This window comes from Topomyia yanbarensis, chromosome 3 (assembly GCF_030247195.1).
Source record: "Topomyia yanbarensis strain Yona2022 chromosome 3, ASM3024719v1, whole genome shotgun sequence".
Lineage (NCBI taxonomy): Eukaryota > Metazoa > Arthropoda > Insecta > Diptera > Culicidae > Topomyia > Topomyia yanbarensis.
This window is the reverse complement of record NC_080672.1, coordinates 355,966,610-355,989,551: the sequence shown is the minus strand read 5'-3', so window position 1 is coordinate 355,989,551 and position 22,942 is coordinate 355,966,610. Positions and strand designations below refer to the sequence as shown.

The 22,942-nt window shown below is 40.7% G+C and overlaps 1 protein-coding gene across 6 annotated transcripts in view; it reads left to right on the top strand.

The window, feature by feature from the left end:
- LOC131692414 (LON peptidase N-terminal domain and RING finger protein 2-like) overlaps window positions 1-22,942 on the top strand; it is a 298,979-nt gene that overhangs the window by 12,004 nt on the left and 264,033 nt on the right. For 5 of the 6 annotated variants that reach the window (XM_058979444.1, XM_058979449.1, XM_058979445.1 and 2 more), the window contains exon 2: window positions 17,140-18,841. In XM_058979444.1, coding sequence (XP_058835427.1) covers window positions 17,917-18,841 — 925 coding nt within the window. In that variant the 5' untranslated portion in view covers window positions 17,140-17,916. Of the gene's footprint in view, window positions 1-2,242; window positions 2,930-17,139; window positions 18,842-22,942 lie in introns of those variants that run through there. The other variant, XM_058979447.1, reaches the window with a different exon arrangement.

The window sequence follows — 22,942 nt, the reverse complement described above, 5'->3', positions numbered from 1 at the left end:
CCCGATCACCGGTCTGTACATTGCCTCCCTTCCTACCTGTGCGTTCATGTCACCGATGACAATTTTCACGTCTCGCAGAGGGCAACCGTCGTATGTCTGCTCCAGCTGCATGTAGAATGCTTCTTTCTCGTCGTCGTGTCTCCCTTCGTGTGGGCAGTGCACGTTGATGATGCTGTAGTTGAAGAAACGGCCTTCGATCCTCAACTTGCACATCCTTGCGTTGATCGGCTGCCACCCGATCACACGTTGGCGCATCTTGCCCAGCACTATGAAGCCGGTTCCCAGCTCGTTGGTTGTACCACAGCTCTGGTAGAAGGTAGCCGCTCGATGCCCGCTTTTCCACACCTTCTGTCCCGTCCAGCAAAGTTCCTGCAGCGCCACGATATCGAAGTTGCGGGGGTGTAGCTCGTCGTAGATTATCCTGTCACATCCTGCGAAGCCGAGCGATCTGCAGTTCCATGTTCCGAGTTTCCAATCGTGATCCTTTATTCGTCGCCTGGGTCGTTGCCGATTGTTCTGGGTCGTATTCTCTTCTGTATTGTTCGTTATGTGGGTTTTTTAAGGGGCGGCTTATAGGGCCTACGCCAACCACCTGTCTCGCCGGTGGGCCGTCGTGCCAGAACTGCTTAAGGTCCCACCTGGACCCCAGGACAGGTTTACACCTTCCGAAGAAGGGTAACCCCCCCTTCCCTGCCAGCATACGACCAAAGTTCCCACCGGGGTTGGTTACCCGATCTTCACTAAGGTTACTCGTATCCCAGTCGACGCCACGAGGAGGCCAGGGCTAGGAGTTACTGGGCAGGAAGCTAAGGACCGCAAGTGGGGTCTATTTTATGCCTTCAGGTACAAGAGGCTTACGCACTGCCCAGTCATTACTCCAACAACGTCCATCTAATTCTGAAGACTCCACGCCTGTCCTTCGCAGATGATCTCTGAGATGTTTCTTCTCATCCACTCTACTGAAGATTGTGGATTACTCCAACAGCAATTTGAATACTACCCTGGTTGGTGTAGCACGAATCGCATGTGTGTAAATCCGAAGAAGTGCTCGGTGATCCTATTCGGGATTCGAACCCAGGTGAACTGCGTACAAGGTAATCGATTTACCAACTACGCAATGCTCGCCCCCCAACTACAAAGAATCTTTAATCGGGTCGCATCAGTTGCCGATTTTAATTTGTCTCCCCAAATTCTGTGTCTATGAGTTTCCAGAACCTTCAACGAACCGGTTAAGCTCGGCTGATTCTTTCATTGTCTGTTGTATCGTTTTTCTCTTTATTGTTATTATTTTAACGAAAATTTATCTGTTAGTATTAACTTTAGAATAAGGACATCATTGAGGCTTTGAATAATAGTTTAAGAGACGTCCGTTAAGCAGCATCTGATGTAGTAGATAGTGCTACTGGGGTATACTGCCTATAATCGCAAGTCAGTCCCATAAAAAAGGAAATCCCATAGAAAACCGGACAATTGTTGAACGAACGTCAAAAAGACATATCTGCAATGAGTTACTCTCTTTGTTTACTTTCTCTTTCGATTTTTACGGCATCACGATAACACTTTTCACTTATTTTACAGTACAGATCGAAAGACGATGGTTTTAAGTAGCATATTATGCAAAGAGTTGAGGGATAAATGTTAAAGTGGCCGAATTATTATTAGAAGAGAAAGTAAACAAAGAGAGTAACTCATTGCAGATATTTGAAAAAACGCTCAAGAATTGTGCGATCATGGGTAGTATACTGTTGGGTGAACAATCAGGGCTCCGACAATATAGTAAATTAAAATAACCATACCGTGTATCGTGCTACGATGGTTACTTTCTATTCCGGATCCCCGTTATTTCATCACCTAAAACGAACATCTCACCACGCTGACAGCAATCTCCTACCCTACCCTACCGTATGCTAATATAGGTACCCACCGATAAACGATCCTTGGTGTTCACCCTTGATTTCCACACATCCGTTGCGCGTGGTAGTCTACTGCGGCTCGAGCGCATCGCGCGTTTATTTTCCCACTAGAAATAAGGCCACAATAAATAGATACTACGCCAACGACTACACACACAAAGCGTCGACCTCACCAACACACCCGCATCTATATCACATAGTACACCGTTTCCACGAAATGAACACAACACGTTATTCTTTTCTCACGCCAAAGCTGGGCGAATAATAATATTTTTCGCAAAACTCTGGTTCTGATGTCGTCGCATGTGGCAAACTGCAAGCAGCAAACCGCGTGCGAGCCTCCCCACCCAGGGTGGTATTAGTATAAACAGAGAATTTAGCGAAGCGGCGGTACCCACGCTCTTCGTTGAGGGTGGGTAACCAGCCGAGCACACCACTCACCCCAAAGAGGCTTGTTTGCTGTTTGGAGAGAGAAAAAATGACGTGAGTGGCAGTACACCCGGCAATCACCACCATCATGAGTGATGTTGGTCACTCACAGGCTCACACGCTTGTTGTCCTCAGCTGCCCCGGTCGGTAATTCAGTCGGTTTGTTCTAGGCTACTATGTGAGATCGGTTTTCGGTTTGCGCCTGTTTTGTCGCATGATTTTTGCCAAAGTAAATTTTTAATATAGATGGATTCTCGTGAGTCTCTCGCAGACACGTGTGTGACAGTAAGGGGCAGCTATATCCGTCTAGCATATATATATATATAGGGAGAGCTTTATGTTTGAATTAGGTAGCAGGCGTCATGTAGGTTATGTAATTGGAAACTTTCGATCAAGTTTTGCGGGATTTTTCAATGCCGATCGGGTGGAAGCATCTTTCGAGTTAGAAGTGTAAAAGTGTCGAGCAGTTTGGTTTATGAAACAGATTGTGGGTGTTCCTTTCCCCCGCTTAGACGTGTTGTAACAAGTGCCCCTTATCAAGTGTCTGATTCGCCGGTTCTGTGTTACAATCTTCCATATGGTGATTGGTGAGTTGGTTCCAAATGCGTCAATTTCGCATGCAATGTGAAAACACTTGTCACTCAAATGGTGCATGAAATGTGATGTTTTATGTTTGTGTTGCTGCTCTCGCAACACTTGCCCGGAATAATTTATATAGAATGCACAGCCGTTTCCTGCTCGGCAGGGGTGCAAAAGTGCTAGCTACTAACAGTTTGGCTGCTGATAGCACAGCTCACACCATCGCATTGGCCGCGGTCCCGTTCGTGGCAGTAGCAGCAGCAGCAGCAGTGCAGTAAACGGGCAGTAAAGCGCTGATGTTACATAACTTCACGCTACTGGGATGTTTCGGGAATAAGTTGCACTCTGGGTGGTCTGGGAGGCAAAAATGGATAACCGGAACAGGTGGGGAGGGGAGATGCGATGTCGGTGACTGGAAGTGTGATGTGGTTTGAAGAGCGTACGTGTGTCAACGGGCAAAAAGTTAGCACGGTAGGGAGTTTTGTGCAGGAACGTATGGAGAGCGTTCGATTTTGGAAATCGACAAAATCTACAAAATAAGTTAGGCAAAGTGAATTTTGTCAATCTGAAAAAGCAGTTTCGATTCGTAGCTGATGTTAACTTATAAATAAATTGATAAAAAACTTTTTTACGAGTTTGAAGGAGACTATTGATCAAGAATTCACGGCAGATATTTATATCAAGTGTCTCCATACAATGTCATCTGAGTTTTAAAACTTTTTGCGTTACGCTTTTACTTTCATCTTCGATCGCGCAAACAGATGCTTTATCGGATTAAAACGATAGCCTGAAATTGGTACATTTCATAAGTGACTTATCTAATTATGTTCATTTTGCTAAAAGATTAATCTACTACATTACCGTCAGTAGTGGGCTTAATGATGACAAATGTTATTTTCAAAATAACAATAAATCCCATAACACATTTCTTGAGGCTTTTTTTTTCGAAAAGACATCAACAATGAGAGACTCTCATTGCCTTGCGATGCACGGTGCTATTCGTAGATTGGATTTTGGATTGAAGGACATGTATAGGCCTAGGATTCGCCACATGCAGGCAATGCGACCACGAAATGAATATGTTTTATGCGGTGGGATGGTTAGTCTCCGAGTACACGTAAACTCAGAGCAAAAATATATTTAGCTATGTTTTTTCTTGTGTTTAAACTCTGGATAGCCGGCCATCGAGAGTGATTTACTTTTTCCCTAAACTATAGCAATTTGACTATTGCTAAAACTATGAGCTAGTCTGATATCTAAATTCGCTTGAGAATTGGCTAGTATGACCACAAGATGATCTTAGCTGTATGCACGAATGTAGTTCGTCATCGATTTCATAAAATTTGAACCGCGCGACTTGAGCTGAAACTTTTCCCCATTTCCAAGTAGTTTTTTCGAAAGATTTTTTAAAACAGATTACACGACTTTCATCCCGAAATTTTGAAAAGGGCCCGTATATTGAATGATAAGTCGCTAGCCACGACAAAAACGGAACAGCACTTCATAGTATAATGGGTTCCGCCGCGGTACAATTTTCGAAAAAGTACACTTTTATTGGCTTACTTTTCATTTTACACTAAAGTACCCTATGGACAGGGGTACAAGATTATTTTAAGGTGCATAATTTTCTTTAAAACTCCAACTACCAAAAATTTGTCGTTTGAAAGGTATGGGAACTTTCTTATAAAAAAAATATAACTTTTTCATATAGCATTATCTTCGATTAGGACACTTAACATTAAATACCGTTGTTGTCATATGATATAGCATGCTTTGTAGTATAGATCGCAAAAATGGCAAAAACAATATTTTTTACGTCTTGCAATATTTACTCGTAAAAGAGTTTATTTTTAGTAAAAAATCCATATAACTCTAACGAGAGATGCTAGAGGTTCGGTACATTGAGACAAAATGCTCTCCTTCAAAATATCTGAAAGTTTTTCTTACGTCATCCTTATGAAAAATTAAAACTGCAAAAGTTATATAAAGAAAACCATTTGTTAAGAAACATCCTATTTTTTGGTAAATTTCTTGTAAAATGGAAAATACACGACATAGAGTTCCAGTGTCTTCGACCAAGTTTTTTTAAATTTTATTTTCTACGAAGCTCTATCTCGAACCATTTAAAAGTTAATTTTAAGATTTTAAAAAATTAGAGCCACCCACATTAAAACTCTAGGCTCTATTATTCAAAAGATATAAGAACTTATAATATCAAAAATAGAATTTTTGTAATCAACTTTATGAACTTTTAGAAAATAACGTATTCGTTATTTTTTGCACAATTATAACTCTAGTAATGACCTTAGTTATACTTGAAAAAGAATTATTATTTGTTTGGTCCAATGAGTGATATTGTTATTGTTGGCGAAAAAGTGCTCATAACTCATCAAATAGATATAATAGTTGCCATGAAACAGATATAAATAGTTGCCGTGAAACAAGTTCTTTTCCTTAAAACAATCTTAAAGTTGTCTGTAGACTACTTCACTTTTAAATCAATACCGCAAAAGTTATTTGACTAAAACAGTTTTTCTGATAAACACTAAGAAACACCCTAACCTTCAATTTTAAAATAAAAGTATAAGTTGTAAAATGAAAAGTATGATAGGTAGAGCTCACATGTCTTCAGCAAACTTTTCCAAGATTTGTCGTTCTACAACTTCGTTGAAGGTTATTTGGCTCTAGCTGGAATAATTAAAAAGTTAATTTTTTGATCTTGGTACAATTACCCTATCTGTTTTTTTTAACAAAAAGAAGAAACCCACAAACTACGAAAACTTCTCCAAAGACTTATTAAGGCTAACTTGTTTAGATTTAGAAAAATCTCAAAATTCCTGCTAAATTTACATTCTGGACCACTGTGGAATGGTAATCCTTATTTCTATGATCTCGCATGGACTACAATTCTAAAGTATTGATTTGAATTGTTCAGTTTGGAAGTTTTGTGTGGTATCAGATACGACGAAAAATTGACCATCGGGTCTTCAAATGGGCGTAGTATCCTTATCCTACTACCAAAATATCAGTCCTGTACTCGTATAACCAATATAATTTTAATTGAGTTCGCAGCACATGGCACGCCTTGAGGCGACCAACGAGCACCGACGACAACAACATACACTATATTCCTCCGGCGATAGCGAGCAACATGCGCGATGAACCGCATAAAATACCCAGCTGTCGAGACGATCTACCCATTCTAGATGATCTGCAAAAGCAAAATTCAAATATCTGGTGATGTGGTGATCTGGTGGGCAGGTAGCGCAATTGGCATGCACGCTTTGCTTATTTGCAAAAAAGGAGGATGCTTAATATAATAGAAGCACAGCGCGAATTGGATTGTAGCCTACTTAGGTATTTATCCCAGGCTGGCAATATTCTAGCACAAAATAGTACTTAAGCCCTGTAGTCCGCGTAAGAAAACAGAATATAATTCGAGCAGCCTATTTCTAAGTTATAAGTGAGGCCAGATTTGCGTTGCGTTGCGTTGCGTTGTGACGATGATTTTGGCGGATTGCACACTGACTTCATCATGTTTGACTGCTGATTATCTAGTAAGAGTTGCTTAGGAAGTGGTAAGTAGGAATTCATACCAATCCGACCCATATTAAAACCTCAACAGCATGATAGCCATCATTGCCGGCCGCCCCCATCTCCATCGTTCACGGGGAAGGATAAAGGATAAGGTAGACAGGAAGTGTTGATGCTCCACCTACTTAACGGAAGGACGACGATTCATCAGACTCTTCCATAGGTGTCGCGGAGTTGGTGGTTTGGAAGGGTATCAGGTCTAGGATTCGCTCCAAGCAAACGATGCGACCTGTAAAGCATATTTTATTAGGTAGTTGTTTAGTTAGTCTTCGAGTGCACGATCACTCGAAAAAGAGATGATCTTGTTTAGTTTTTGGTTATTTTTAAACTCTGGGCAGCCGGCTACCGAGAGTATACTATGTTCCCTAAACAAAAACAATTTGAACTCCACACAGCCGATCGTGGGAGTATTGCCTGGAAAAGCTTATCTTATCTGCGTAATGGGCCGGATCACTATTTATTGCAACAGTATTTGGACAGAACTCGCTACTTCTTCTCTACGATATATTTATTGGCTTGAAAACTACCAAGTGACAGCATATTATACTGGCAAAAATAGCGCGAGATGTTATAAATCAAGGAAAGTATTTCTTATTTTCCATATCGGATTGTTTGTGGAATACAAGTATACGAGCGATAATACCGAACACTGAAGGGAAATATAAAGGATTGTTAATCTGATGCACGGGCTTGTTAGCAATAACGGAGCTTTAAATTAGGTTCATAAAAACAGACGCGGCGAATTTTCAATACGTATTGAGCCGTGTTCATAGATACTAGTCAGATTAGTCGTATTGGGGCTAATTTCCGATCAACTATTCATTTTTACGGCAATGTTTTCTCGACTAGATCTGTTCGCACCCTCTCATTCTGTTCGCACCCTCTCATTCTGCGGTCTAAGGACCAAATGTCATCAATAGACTTAGAATCGCGTGGAGGCATGAGATAGGAAACTTGTAAGAATTTTGCTATCCCACCGTTTGACTACCAGAATGGATGGGAGAACAGTAATACTAGCAAATACCGACTACCATAAGAGCGGTGCAAATTTGAACGAGTGACGTAGAGTACTGCACTGAAAAAAGGACCAGGAGTGCGATTTTACGAAGTTTTAGCTTCCGATGGCCCTACATTTTCTGACAAAGTGAAGTTCTTGAATGTTGAGATTTTTATTACTGTTTAGAAAAGCAAAAGTATCATAAAGCTAGTGTCAGGCCTTCATGAGACCTCAAGAAGTCACTTTTGGAGGTATTCGTAAATGTAGATTTGTCGGTAGACGGTTCCAAATATAATAGAAAAATACCTAATTTAACACAACTACAGATCACTTGCAACATAAAAAGCTTTTTGTGAAATTCGACAGCTCCATCTTAGGCCAATTCAATAAATTTCCTGCATGAAAGTTTCCATTTTTTAAAAACGGTTTTTAAGCCAAAGCTTTGGAAGTTAAACCTTGGCGTGGAAGTGCCGGTATATTAATATATTCTGTTACTTAGTGTAGAATTAGATTTCGTCATTTACGGCTAATATACAACCGCCAGAAGAAACTTAAAACGTTGGTACACAATCAGGAAAGGCGAATCAGAAAAGGTATATGTCAGTGATTCAAGTTATAAGTGAGGCCAGATTTGATGAAAAAGTCACTAATTGGCATTCGAATGACCTTAGTAGTTCTCACTTATCACCAAATTATCAGCCCTGCAATCGTGCAACCAATGCCAGTCTAACTGGATTCACAGCGCATTGTGTACGCTTCTTCTGCGAGAGGTAATAAACGAGCACTGACGCGCGGCACTATACACGACATCTCTGAGACAAGAGCGCTCTTAGAGTTAGTCAATAGTTAGTTAAAAAAAATTAAAAATGCTATATAAATGAATGCAACAGGAGAAATATAAATGGGGTTACGAAGAAATTTAAGAATATAGGTTTTATCATAGCATGATAGTCTTAAGAAAACTTTGTAACATGTTATGTATAATAAAAGAATCTCTGCACAAGAAATAGGAGTAAAAATTCGAAAAAATTTGATTATTTGCACCACTAAGCGGCCTAAATTCTATTTTTACAACGAGACACGAAAGCCTTTGAAATACTATATAGCTTCGCATAACATCAGATTGCACTATGTCTTACCATTGTATGGATAGGAGTATTACCTTGAATTAATTTTGATCACTGGCGCCACCATGTGGTAGAATTCTGCATTTTTCAAATGAGAAAAGAAAATCTTTTTTGCTTCTCTACAACTTTGTAGAACATCCAAATGCTCCATCTCTTACCGTTGTACAGATAGGAGTATTCCCTTTAAATTGCTTGGCTCACTACCGCCACCTTGCGGAGAAATCCTGAAACTTTCTAGTGAAACCAAAAAGTCCTTTTATTCCTCTACAACTTTTTGGAACATCATAATTTTCTATCTCTTATCGTTTCAGAGATATGAGTTTTTCCTAACTTTGTCCCACCTTCACTCGTGGTTCACATACATGAGATAAGCGGAGTACGCCCTTTGCGAATGTTAAGCAGCAGTATCCAACTTTAAACGTTAATAACTCTTTAACGGTTGGTTGGATTGTCTTACAGTCTTCGACAAACTTGTTCAGCATATCTTCAAAAGCTTAACTCCTTCCTAGGTCAGTGATCGGAAGTTTGCAGCGACCTCTAGCGGTGATTTTGTGAACTGCGAGTGTTTCCCCATACATTTTGGCCAAAAATCCCATACAAACTTTAAGCTCTTTGGGGGAGGGGTTAGAATTAACCGATTTCGCTCAAATTTGGACAGTGTCATTTTATCATGATTTGGAACGACGCTAGGGGGTGTAGGTTGCGAATTTTTTTTTCATGTAAATCATTGTCACCCTACTTGTCAGCTTCAGATTCATCCAAATCTGAAAAATCAGATCCGTCCAGATTTCGAAAATATATATTTTAGCTAATTGTCAGCTAAGAGGTCATGCACATATAACGTAGCTTTTTGCATTTCTTATATAGAAAGGATATGCAATAACTCTAAAAATCGTCAACCTGATCCCGGCATTGACATAAGGTTGCTGGGTTTTAACAGGAGAGATTTACACCCCCTCCCTCTCACCGGTCACCACCAATTTAAATTCCCCTTAGATCACCCCTCATTGCACCCCCCCCCCCCCTCAGGTCACCATCCCATCCATCCATCACTCATACCCCTCCCCTCTCAACCCCATCATCTTTATACCACCGCTATAGCACAAGGCATTCCGACTTAAGCTGGGGAGTGGTTCGTTCGTAGTTAGCAGGAAGACAACATTGATTAGGCTTATAAAGTATGATATTTTTTGTTTCAAGTGTTTCACCGTCGACACATAGCTCATCAGGTTCGTGGCTGGCAAACTATTGTGTGCAGGTGTAAAGTGTACTAAGAATGTAAAAGATGTTTCCATAATTGAAACGAACATAACTAGCCATAGACTCATAGTTTAAAGAAATGAGAATGGCACAATTGCACCACTATGTGGATTAAAACAGTTTTTTTTTTTTTCAAATTTTTAGCTAGAGTTTATTGAGTAGGGAAAGTTATGAAAATTTAGAGCCGTAGTGCTCAAGTGAGAGCAAGGATGTGAAATATACAGATCAGAATACTAGAAGTTGCAGGGTCATTAGAAACAGGCTCAAAATCTTACAGGCTAATCTTTTGTCTTCTGTTGGCAGGAGTCGAACTTAGGCAGCATAGCTACGAAGCCGAGCTTTCCATTTGCTTGTACTATAATGTGAGAGTAATGTTTTCTGACTGTCAGTTGCGAGTTCAGGAGTGGACCAAAGTACTTGGTAACTTTCACTCTCTAACGATTCTGTGTGTAAAAGATGTTATAAAACACTTGACACGCTGAGAGTGGCGATATGACCCGGTACAGAAAGCATCAAAGTGTCGTTGTGGTCCGAAAAAATTCACTGTTGACCGTACAATGAGAAATTGTTGGCGATCATCAGCGTATACAGTGAAGACCCGTTTTTATCAGCCCCTTGGCGAATTTGAAGCTGATAAAATAGGGACATTGATAAAATCGAGGCATATATTTTTCTGTCTTAATCTTTTTTAATAAACCGAAGCTCTTAAAATATTCTTCTTTTGTTCTTAGATATAACCTCGCAACCTTTTCTGATTATTTACTTTAAGTTTTCGGGGGGCTGACAGTGCAAAATTAAAAAAAATTGATATTTTTATTTTTGCATTTTTCAGATCTCTAAGATAAGAAATATATGCTCAAGAAAGGATTCAACTTGGTTCGTCTGCTAGAGCCCATCAAACTACAAACTATCAATTCTCAAATGAAGCTGATAAAATCGAGTCAAAAAGCTGATAAAATCGGGGGTAGATAAAATCGGGGGCTGATAAAATCGGGTCTCCACTGTATAAGTTTACTCTCTGGAGGTATGACATAGCAAACGTCAATGAAGAACGGCGAAAAAAGCAATAGTCCTTGATTGCTTCCTTGAACAACAATTTGTGAATGAAAAGCCCACTGATTTCCCGTAGTGTAGATTGTTTGCAGTACTGACAAGTGGGAGACTAATTGCCGTAAGTACACAGCGTGGTCTGAGCACAGGTAGAGCCAGAAGGAAGTAATAGGGCACTTCAGCAGCATTCTAAGAACTCCAACACCGTTGTCAATACCTGGGAAGAATTTCTCCAGATTGTGACATTAACTGACGAAAATTGCTGTCGAGTGTATGCGGAGACAGATCATGTAGTCGTCGTTGATTGCGTTTTCTTCATAATATCTTGACCCTTACATTGTCACACTTAATGTAAACGTCAACGGAAAAAAATGTTCGGCTACGCGATTACTTTTGAATCCGATCAGTACAACATCACGTTCATAGTGAAACTGAACAGAAAGAACATCTGTTTGCTTGAGATACATTTTACCTGTCAGCGCTCCACTTCTCGTATGGATGGTCTAGTTTTGGAACCACGTAAATCCACAACGGCAGTGCAACGACCCCGCAAAAAAAACTTCTTCATCTTCCACGTGAAGCACCGATAAAAAAGCGCAAACTTAAAATAGACTTAATGGATTTGAATCAATTTTAGAGAAATTGCTCAACAACGGTCAACACATAAAAATCAGCATGACTCATTATGTGCTTAAATTACGTTTTAGGAATATCGTAAAGTCGAATAAAATGTCATTTTAACGGAAGACAGTATGGTATGGCAAGCAATACGTTCCTGCGGTTTGAAGGTGACCATTTTTACACTACTGGAACTATAAAAGCGGTAATCTTTCCGCCTTTGTGTAAGAAGCAAATTAACGCTCCACAGTTTAAGTCGAATTTTGCGTCGGAGCATTACACTAATGCAATTCTCAATTGGCTTACGGAAAAGGGTATAGAGATTTCGTTAAGAAGAGGCACAACACTGAGATTCCGCCAAAGGCGCTAGTAGACCAACTCACGGCCCTTTCAGTCCTATTCAACATTATCGCGATAAATTGTGTTGTTTTGGAATGTAAAGTAGCTAAAACAATAAATAACAAACGTGTTTCAGTTGCACGATACTAAAATTTTAACAATATAGGGCAACCTCCTTGAAGCTATAGTAAAGATTATGGAGAAGGTTAGATCGATTATCATCGAGAAGATAACACTATGCTGCACCGTGAGAATTGAAGTCTTCTGGTTACCGGGAAAGGTTCCGCGATAACACAAAGTCCCCGGTGCCCAATCTATTCCCAACCTGTTCTGCGCTAAGTTGAATTACTGCTTGAAGTGTTTTGCTACTTAGAATTTTGGTGTTCCTGGAGGCACTGGAAGCTTCTCGTTTGATCTCAAATTTCTAAGGCCAGAGGCTGTTTGCTTCTGCTTTGTGTCATCGTTTCCTCACACTTGTACAGCGTATTCCAAAATGCTACGGACCAATACGCAGTATATAGATTTCAGAGTGTAGAAATCCTCGAAGTCAGCAGTGTTTCGTTTCAAAAAACCCAATGTTGCAAAAGCTTTAGCCGTTGTCGCTGTGATGTGGTCGGCGAAGCGAAGTTTTCTGTCAAATAACACTCCCAGGTCACGGATAGATTCCATGCACTCGATGACACACGCTTGAAGGGTATATTCGCAGCGCCTTAGAGTTGTCGAGCGACCGAATCTTATCACCTTACATTTATCGACGTTGATCTGCATTCCATTCAGCGACCACCACTCTTCAATATTGACTGTATCCACAGCTGAATCGAGTCCCGAAGCAATGGAGCGAAAGATTTTCAGATCATCAGCGTAGAGTAGTTTTCCAGACTTGATGCGGGTGCAGAGATCGTTGATGAATAATATAAAGATAAGTGGCCCTAAGTGACTTCCTTGAGGGACACCGGTTGGTGTTTCAAATACGATTGAGCATGTGGTGCCGATTCTAACAAAAGCGGATCGTTCAGAAAGGTAAGATTGTAACCACCTGGTTACCCACGGAGGAAATCCTAATCGCAGCAGTTTCATAACCACAATGTTGTGCGGCACCTTGTCGAATGCTTTGGCGAAATCAAAATATATTGCATCAACTTGCTGGCGCTTCTCGATGGCTGGAACTAGAAAACTTGTGTACGTCATCAAGTTCGAAGTTGTCGAACGTTTCTTTACAAAGCCGTGCTGACGTTCATCAATTATGTGTGAAGATGCAGCGTACATCGCATTGTAAACAAATTGTTCCAGAACTTTGGCCAAACAATTCAGAAGCGAGATCCCTCTATAGTTTTGAATATTATGAGTGTTTCCTGCCTTATAGATAGGAACTATAGCAGCTTCTTTCCACACACTTGGAAAAACATTTTCCGTGATCGAGCGCTTGAAAATTATGCTTACTGGTACAGAAAGCGCTCGGGCACAATGTTTTATGAACAAAGGGGGCAAACAATCCGGACCTGGCCCTTTCAACGGGTCAACACTGGACAAAGCTATCAAAACATCGGCATCGTTTACGTTAGGGCAGGGGAGACTGATATTATAGGTTGGCAATGTTTCAAGGTAGTCTTGCGATGGGTAGACAGGAGGGCTGGTAAATACATCTCGAAAGTGATCTGCAAAAAGATCCACCGATTCGGCTGTGGACTGTGAACATTTGTCTCGAAGATAAACATTTTCTGGAATACCCCAGGAGCATCTTCTGCTATTTATAAACTTCCAGAATGTCGAGGGATTATTCCGCAGGTTGCATTGGACTTGGTTGAGATACTCACTGTTTCGGGCTGTTTCATAATGCAGCTCAATTTGTCGAAGAATAACTTTGTTGTCGTCGGTCCTGTGATGTAAGAATCGCTTACGTTGCTTCCGTAGTACGTTGCGCAGCTGGCCAAGCTCAGCGTTCCACCACGGGTACTTATAGACTACTTTTTAGTGGTACGTTTTTTACGAACATTGCAGCGAAGAATTCCATATATGGCCTCGTAGAACGCCGAAACTGCCTGATCCAAATCATTTCCATCCAGCATATCGTGCCAATTGACTGCGCCAATGGCCGATGAGACTTCATCGAGGTTGCATCGAGTAAAATCAAAGTTGAGGTCGTCATTAGTTGAATCAAAATCGTCGCCGTCGTTAGAACACGCGTCAAATCTTAAAACGAAAGGCTTATGGTGAGGGTGTACCTTAAGTATAGATGTCGGGGGCTCGACAGGTTCGAACACGTTCGTGTCGTTGACGAAGGCTAGATCGAGTGTCTGTCCGTTCACATTGCTAAGAGAGCAGATTTGATATAAACCATCAGAGACCAAAGTTTCTGCAATGGCCGTCTCTTGCTCCGATGTCGCATTTTCTGGAATGTAGCACTTAAGATCGTCATCGAAAGACCACCGGAGATGAGGAAGGTTGTAATCACCAACAACTAGTACATTGTCTCGCCTGCTGGCTTTGTCAAGAATGCTCTGAACCGCGGAGGAGTGTACGTTATACAAGTCAGGATCACTGTTCGGCCTCAGATAAATGCAGCAAATAAATAACGACCTACCCGGCAGGGAAACGCGTACGACAACCTGTTCCATCGCAATAAGAACACCACCTCCGCGGCGTAGATGGCTGGTAGAAGAATTACGATCGCAACGATAAATAGCGTAGTTCGTCGTAAGCTCGAAATTTACTATATCATCGCGTAGCCAGGTTTCGGTGAGGACAATAATGTCGTAATCGCAGGAAGTAAGGGCAATCAAGAAGGTCTGAGTTTTCGTTCTCATTCCACGGACGTTCTGGTAGTAGACGGACAGGAAATCTTCAGAGGTCAAGTGTGTGATATGAATGGATCGATGAGAATCGAAGCTTACTTGGATGTTAACGGCATCTCCACAGTGATCAGGGGTGGAATCGGGGTGTGCGGAGGTCTCCAAAAATTCTAACCGGCTCGTCCTGTATCCTCAAATTCGCGAAACCGAATACCTAATGGCCATGTATCCGCTGACATTGCTTTTGCCTTAAGCCTAACTGGCATGCTCACCTTAAATGATACAAAGCTCAGTGTGCGTACTTCTCTGCCTCTAGGAACCAGCTTGTCTGCCTTCACTTCCTCAGAATCCAGTCTCGTACGCACCATTTGCAGTACGGTGTCGTCAGGTACCTGCGGGTCAATGCCGGAAAGATATAACCAGAACTTTGGTTCGTCGCTCGCGATAGCTCCCGGGGCAACTATATTTGGGCCAGAGGTACAATTTGCTGTTCCACACAGAAGTCATCCTATAAAGTTCGTTTCAAATAGCCGAACAGGCCGACGAACATTGTCAAACAAGACGTAATTAGGTAAAGTAGTCCCATCAACGGTCACTCGATACAGTTTCGTCTCGTTTTGTGCAATTGCCATTCACTATCCTCACTCACTGTAGCGACGGGTTTTTGAAACAGCAAATACCATGCTTCAATATACACTCAGGTTTTTTTTTACGCGGGGGATACGAGCCGCGTAAATGAAAACCGCGTAAATGAAAACCGCGTAAATGAAAACCGCGTAAATTTCAAAATCCGCGTAAATGAAGACCACTTAAATTTAAGAATCCGCGATAAAGGGAACCTCATTGATGGATACCGCGTAAATTCCAAAATCCGCGTAAATGAAAACCGCGTAAATTTCAAAAACCGCGTAAATGAAAACCGCGTAAATTTCAAAATCCGCGTAAATGAAAACCGCGTAAAATTCAAAATCCGCGTAAATGAAAACCGCGTAAATGAAAACCGCGTAAATGAAAACCGCGTAAATTTCAAAATCCGCGTAAAAAAAACCGCGTAAAAAATACCGCGCAAAAAAAACCGCGTAAAAAAAACTTGAGTGTATACGCACACGACGCGCTCGAATCGGTGACCACACCGTCGATCTCAACTTTGTGGGTGAGCATGTATACTCGGGTGTCCCTAATGAAATACTTGTGGCCATTAAAGTCATTTGCTTGTTTCAAACAGGATATCACAATTCTGAGCTAATAGGGGCTAACTTTCGATATATCTGTCACAGCTTAATGTTTCATAAGAACACTTAGTAGATCAGGTATGAACCGACTGAGTACAATGTATATGATTTTGAACGGAAAGTTGGAGTCTTCGATGAAGAGTCTTGTTGGACTAAAATTTTACCATCGGCTGGACCTTTTTCAGGAGAGTTGACTTCTGCACGGGCCTAGAACCCGGCGAAAAGTGATAACTTAAAGAATACGAAGGAAGAAATAGAAATAAAGGTAGATATAAGAAATTGATAGACGAGACAGGGGATAGAAAAATAAAACTGTGGTCATCCATCTTTACTCGATATATGGCTGGATGCTACTGACTTTGTTAGGTGGCTTTTAGACTGGTAATTCAAATCTAATGGTGTGACCCGGTTTGTGGATTATTAATTAAATAATCCACCAGCCAGGTCACAGCTCCTGAAGACTGTCTCTTCAGTACACTGGTATTGCTATACAGTTTCCTGAATAGATGCTCCCGTGTTCCGAGGTGGTTCAGTCGATACAAAATTTAGATTTTTATATATTGACCTAGATGAACTAAACTCTACAATATGTTCAAATTCTTGAAGGTCAAAACTATGCGCCTTGGTCGCTTTGTACGGAATGACCCAAAAAAAAACACAATTAAGAAATTTTCCGTTTTCCTTAGATCGATTGTTAAATTTGTTACCTGCGAATACGACAAAAACGCGTTACAAATCATTGACTGCCTAGGTTATTGCATCTGCTAATGGAAAGCGCATTTAGACGGACATGATAACTCTCGCAAAATTGTCAGCGTATTCGAAAAATGTCGGTATGTCTGCCTCTGAACCGAAATTAATCCATTTGTAATCCCGGCCGCGGCCATATAACACACCACCAACAAGACAGAGGAACTGTCACAACAGTTTAAGCTTCAAACTCAGCAAACATCCACCGACAGCTTACGCTTAAAATACAATCGTCTACGGCCACTTTTCACGCCGGCGATGTCTCGGCTGATCGCGTATTTCCACGCTCCGCACGAGTGAAAATTGCAGAAAACCATCATTAATGCACCCACTTTTCCTTGTACCATAGTACAATCTACCACCCACTGCAGAAGTGGAAGTGGTTCACTCAAGACATCATTTTTCCATTAACTATTACTGACAAGTTCCTGTTTTTTCTTCTCTTCTTCTAACCCATTCCAGCTTGGAAATAACGACGACGACAACACGTAGCTCAGCAAACGCAGGAATCCGCCAAGTCATCGCTATTATTACTATCAGCAGTACGGTAGTGGTGCGGATAGCAACCTCCTGATCCTCCTCCTCCTCCTACTAGTACTACCCCCTGGGGAATCGCTGTCGCCCACCGGCGAAGAGAGTTCCAGCCGGGTTAATTGAATTTCCAAGTGCGGAAAGTCAAGTGCAGAAAGAGCATTTTCCTCATCTGGCTGGCGGAATATATAGAGTGCGTGAAGATCAACGCGCGTGTGTGTATGTGTATAGTTTTGAAGAAGAATTAAATTAGAAATAATTCACTGAAGAGGAATCCTCGTTGAAGGGTAAAATATTCCACTCACGGTGCGTCCCATCTAATCTAATAGTAATTATAGTGCACCGTGTGTCAGCCACGGGTTGATCCGATTGCATGCCCAAGATTACGATGAGGGCGATGAAGATGAAGATGATGCTGTAAAGTGGTTCAAGTGAAAATCAGCGGCAGCAGTCGGCAGTAGGTCCAAGTGATTTGCCGGTGAAATTATGCAATTGGTGCAAGTGAGCGAATAAATCTGGTCAGACACGTGTCCGATGCGTCGAAATTTCTGGTTTCGTAACGTTGAGTTGGACGGCAAACGCAGAAAGCGAAGAAGAAAAGTGGTAAAAATTCAGAGCACACTTCGAAAATAGTGGTTGGGCCCGCCAGGTGAGAGAGAGAGATTAATTGTCAATAGTTAGCGGTAAAAATTATTAAATCACGGTAGGATGGCAGCGATGACAGATCCGGAAAAGGATGCATTTATGAGTGAGTACGAGCTTGGATTAGAGCAGTTCGTACGGAAGTGGCACGAGTCTCGGGAGGACAGCGAGACGTTGCCGAGTAGCGACAGCCTCCGAGAGCACACTTTATCATTATACTACGGTTACGGGGATTCCCTGGCTAAGGCTGGTCGCCTGAAAGGCGCTCTGGACGTTTATGTCCACATCAGTCGGTTCCTTGAGTCCGGATTGATTCCGGTGGAAAGAATGAAACTTCTGACGAGTTCGCTTGTTGAGACCGTCATCGCGAAGCGCAATAGCGAGTCAGATTATGGCTGGAACCGGATCGACATCGTCGGTTCGGTTGATCCACTCTGTTGCCCCATCTGCGAAGATGTCCTGCGTTACCCGATCACGGCGACCTGCGGGCATACCTTCTGTCGGCAGTGCTGCTTCGGTCACAGCGAATGTGTCGTATGCAATCAAAAGTTCCCGACAATTTCGGCCAGCTCGCAGCTGGGGTTGGGTTCAATTTTGGGAAGTACCACGCCAAGGCGCAACGCGTCCAGATTGACGCTGGTTTCGCTGGCATCGTCAACGGCTACGTCATCAACGGCGCTGATGCAAAACCATGCAAAACTGGCTCCGGCGGTGGCGCTCGAGAAAACAGCAGAAGAAGATGAAGAAGGAGCAGTGGGATGCAGTAGCAGTGGTGTGAGTGATACTACTAGTGGTAGTGGTAGTAGTGGCGGCAGTAGTAGCACTACTAGTGTGGTTGGTTTCGAGCAGGATATATTGGTCCGGCGACTGGTCGAACGCTGGTGGGGACCACAATTGAAGGCTGCCGAGTTCAACGATGAAGCCCAGCGGTATCTGGAGAACAATGCGCTGGATGAGGCGTTGCGCTGCTGCAATCAGAGTCTTGAGCATGGTGAGTACAGTTTGTTTGATTTGTTTTGATGGACATTTTGAGTTTTTACTTTCGTTGCTGAAACCAAGACCGTCGAACGGATCAGTTTTAAGAAAAATGTTGCAAAAATCTATTCATCTGGGGTTCCGTATTATTTTAAAATTCTAAAATCAACCGGCGTTGCGAGATGACGGGATCATTTTGATTTTTTTAAATTTGTCCTTTTTAAGTAGGGATGAATTTTTGAAGGCATTAACTATGTAGTGATTTATGATCAGATCAAAACTGGAAAGTTAGTCCTGAAGTTTTTAGTTAGTTTTTGAATTGCTGGGTGGTCTTGATCACCTTTGTGTTCTAGTTTAAAATATTCTAAGAATGAACCTGTGTATGGGTCATATAGTTCAAATGAAATTCATTCTCGTATTGTTTCAATTGTTTTATGATAATCGGTAGTGGCCATCTAGCACTTCATAACGGCTTCAAACATCGATTCCCGTCATCTACTGACCACCTCCTATCAAATGACATCCATATTGATATAGTTTTGAAGTGTTCTGCGATTGTCAGAAGCCGCCATGTTGTATTTCGAAATGGCCTCAATCATCAATTTCTGTTATCTACTGACCACCCATAACGATGAAGGGTTTCACTGATTTTCGGTAATCTAAAGTTCCCATCATGGATTTCAAAATTACTTCTATCGTAGAATTCCATCATTTAGTCACCAATAGTTTGGGAGATGCCCATGTCATTTTTTTCTAGTCATAGTGACTGCGTCACCAAACTAATCGACTCTCGGAATCGTTATTTTGCTTGACAATTGTCACTTTGGGTTACTTCAGTAAGAAAAACCTGTAAGAATCGAGTGAGCTCTAGGTATAATGAACGATAGACATAATATAGGTTTTCGGTAGTGATGGCGTCGTACAGTGGGACGATCCGGACTTAAGTCAAAATATTAACGTATTAACTGAGCTGTCAGAAATATTCTGTCAAAATTTTTGGTTATATCTGTCAGCTTTTTGTCATGAACTTTTATTAAACACGAACTTTTAATGCTAAAATATTAGCGATGCCTGAAAGTGTCCGCAATCGTGCTGTACTCATTCGAATGCTTTTAATTTTTTCTATAAAATGAATCTAAGCTATTTTCACAAAAACTTGCGATAAGGTGTATAAAAACAATAAATTGCCAATGGAGATGCATGGTTATTACTGATATTAATTTTCAACAATCACTTAACTGCTAGAATAATCGCAAGAATACATGCAAAACTTTCAAATAACATGCAATGGATAATCGGTGAAGGTTTTACGATTACACAAGGGGGAGAAGTCGAGTGGAAAGAGTGTACAGATTGTTTAAAATTCTGTAAATATTTCAACCAAATGAAGTGTGTCATTAAATTAACCTGGAACTGTTTGATAATAACTTACGGAGCAACTGTCAAATTTAGTAAATATTACTAAGTTCAGACTTGCTTCCTTCCAGTCATTTGGTAACCATGTTTGGAGCAGAACTGATACTGATTCGTCTTAACGGTAAACGATGTTACCCAAAAAAGACAATGCAGTGCGCTTAACTATATTGATGCCAATATCTTTGTTTTGATTACAAGACCCAATACTATAGCAGGACTGGGGAGAAAAAGTTAACTCGCATGTAACAGCGAAACGAAACTTCAAACAAAACATGAATCACTTATCACTATCACGAATTGTCTATGAACATATTTTTATCGGAGAACAGCTCATGCAATAAAGAAGGAAAGTTTTTACTATGTTTTATACAGTACAATGCGAAATAAGTATACGGTACACAATGAAAATCATAGAATAATAGTTTTACGGTCCAAATCAAAGCGAAATAGATTTTTAGGTGATGCATTGGACTAAAACAAGTCACATGTGCCACCTTTTGGTTTTAGTGCTTTGTTTCTTATTTTTAAATGAATTAATATACAAACAACTCATACTAGATAATTATACTGCATACAACCGAATCATCCATTATTATTCGCAAATCACACTTCAATTGAGAGCTTAATAATTTGCAGACCATTCCAAGACATCGATATTTCTTGGTGCGAGAAAGGATTTTGTTTCGTTTTGAACAACGTATTGAGGAAGTATCCTGCTAAAAATCCAAGAATGGAAATATCGCCAAAAAGATAGGTGTGTAATTTCTGGGACATAACCGGTGTGTCGTTACTGCTCTTAGGGCTGATACTTGAAATCTAAGCATTGCCCTTTACTATAGTGATTCAGAAGGTACATAAAATGCGTTTGAAAAAGCGATCCGTCATAGGCAACAGAACACAAGCCACAAAAATATGGATCTTGTTCTACCTATTTCAACGCTGTTGCTGTTGCCGCGTTGGAATAGGTAGAACAAAATCTATGGTAAATATTATTTGTGGCGTGTGTCCTGTCGCCTCGTGTGCGTACAGCTATAATGAAGATTAACGAACATAGCATCTGCAACGAGTACCTTCTTCTTGAAGCACCGTCTGACCGTGCATCCACATGCTTCTCATTCGACTAGCGAACGATGAATGAAGCACAAAAATACATACTGTTCTTATGTAACTTCCCAATACTTGATCGGATCTCTTAGGTGCACCATATTGGCAGCTCTGACTGATATAGAGTGAGAAATTCCTCAGTCCTGTTTTATCCACTCTTTTGAAACTGGGTAGCAGTCACGTCAAGAGCTACATCATTTTTGTATGACGCTTGACGCCTGTCGTCCATTATGCCCCCGTCCATTACACATAACGTTTGCATGCCTAACGACGCGCACTCGTGAGAATAGCTTTTTTTGTAGTCACGTCACTAGGTTAGATATCTGAGTATAGAGTCTTAGTATTGGGAAAATACTAAGAGAAAGGAAATGGTGAAAAATGTCGTTCTCAGTTTATCGATAATTCGTCAGAATCGATTTTATGAGCGTTAGATTTGATGATTTATCAATTATAAAATAAGGAATTATTGATTTAAAAACTACAGTTACTATGGTGGGCATTTCAATGCTGAATTGAACGACATAATTAGATTTTGCATCATTCTCAAGTTATACAAGTTGTATACTAGTCATGCAAACTGTAATAAATGTTAAAAAAAATTGCGGTTCAGGTCACCATCAACTTTAAAGGTTTTGTGTCTTCCAAGAAGTTTAAAGACATAATACAGCGCATCTATTGACGAACGAATGTGGTTTACTAATCATCGTATGTAAGTAGTCATAGAGACCTCGAAAAATAGTTAAAGTTTAGATGTCTTCAATAAAGTTATTGAGTATGTTATTGCAAACAACTTTGTTGAATACTTAAATGCTATATGAATTCCGGATATCTACTTAAATTAAGTTTTTTTGCAAAAAAATACCCGTTAACTTAGGTTCCTAAATTACTTATGGAATTTGCGTTTCATCAGAGTCCGACTAACTTAGTGACAGGGCTAAGGTAGCACAGGATGGCCACCAGCTCCAAAAACAATTTTGAGTTTTTGAACAAATCCCTAGCCAAGCCTATCGGAGGGGATGTTACTTCATTATTAATGATTACGAATGAAGAAAATCGGATTTAAGAAACTTTCGTAAATATAGGTTTATACTCTATATACTGAAAATTTAAAGGTGTCTTGTCTTCAACAAAGTTGTATCAAATAGCATTCTCAATAGTTTTGTAAAGACACCAGTTTGTTTTTTTTTCTCTCGGAATTAATTCCCTAACTTCTTCTATAATTCACCAAAAAAAAAATTCGGAAAATGTGCTGTATTATGTTATATAACTTATATATCTAGACCTTTAATTCAAAACGTCATATCTACAATGACTGATTCTCTTTGTTTACTTTCTCTTCTGTTAATAATTCGGTCGTTTTAACATTTATCCCTCAACTCTTTGCATAATATGCTAGTCAAAACCACCGTCTTTCGATCTGTACGGCAAAATAAGTGAAAAATGCTAAAGTGACGCCGTACAAATCGAAAGAGAAAGTAAACAAAGAGAGTCACTCATTGCAGATATGTCTTTTTGAAAAAAACGCTCAAGATATCAGCAATTCCATGAAGAAAAGTTATACGATCTCTCAGAATTCTGCAATATTTGGTATAATCGT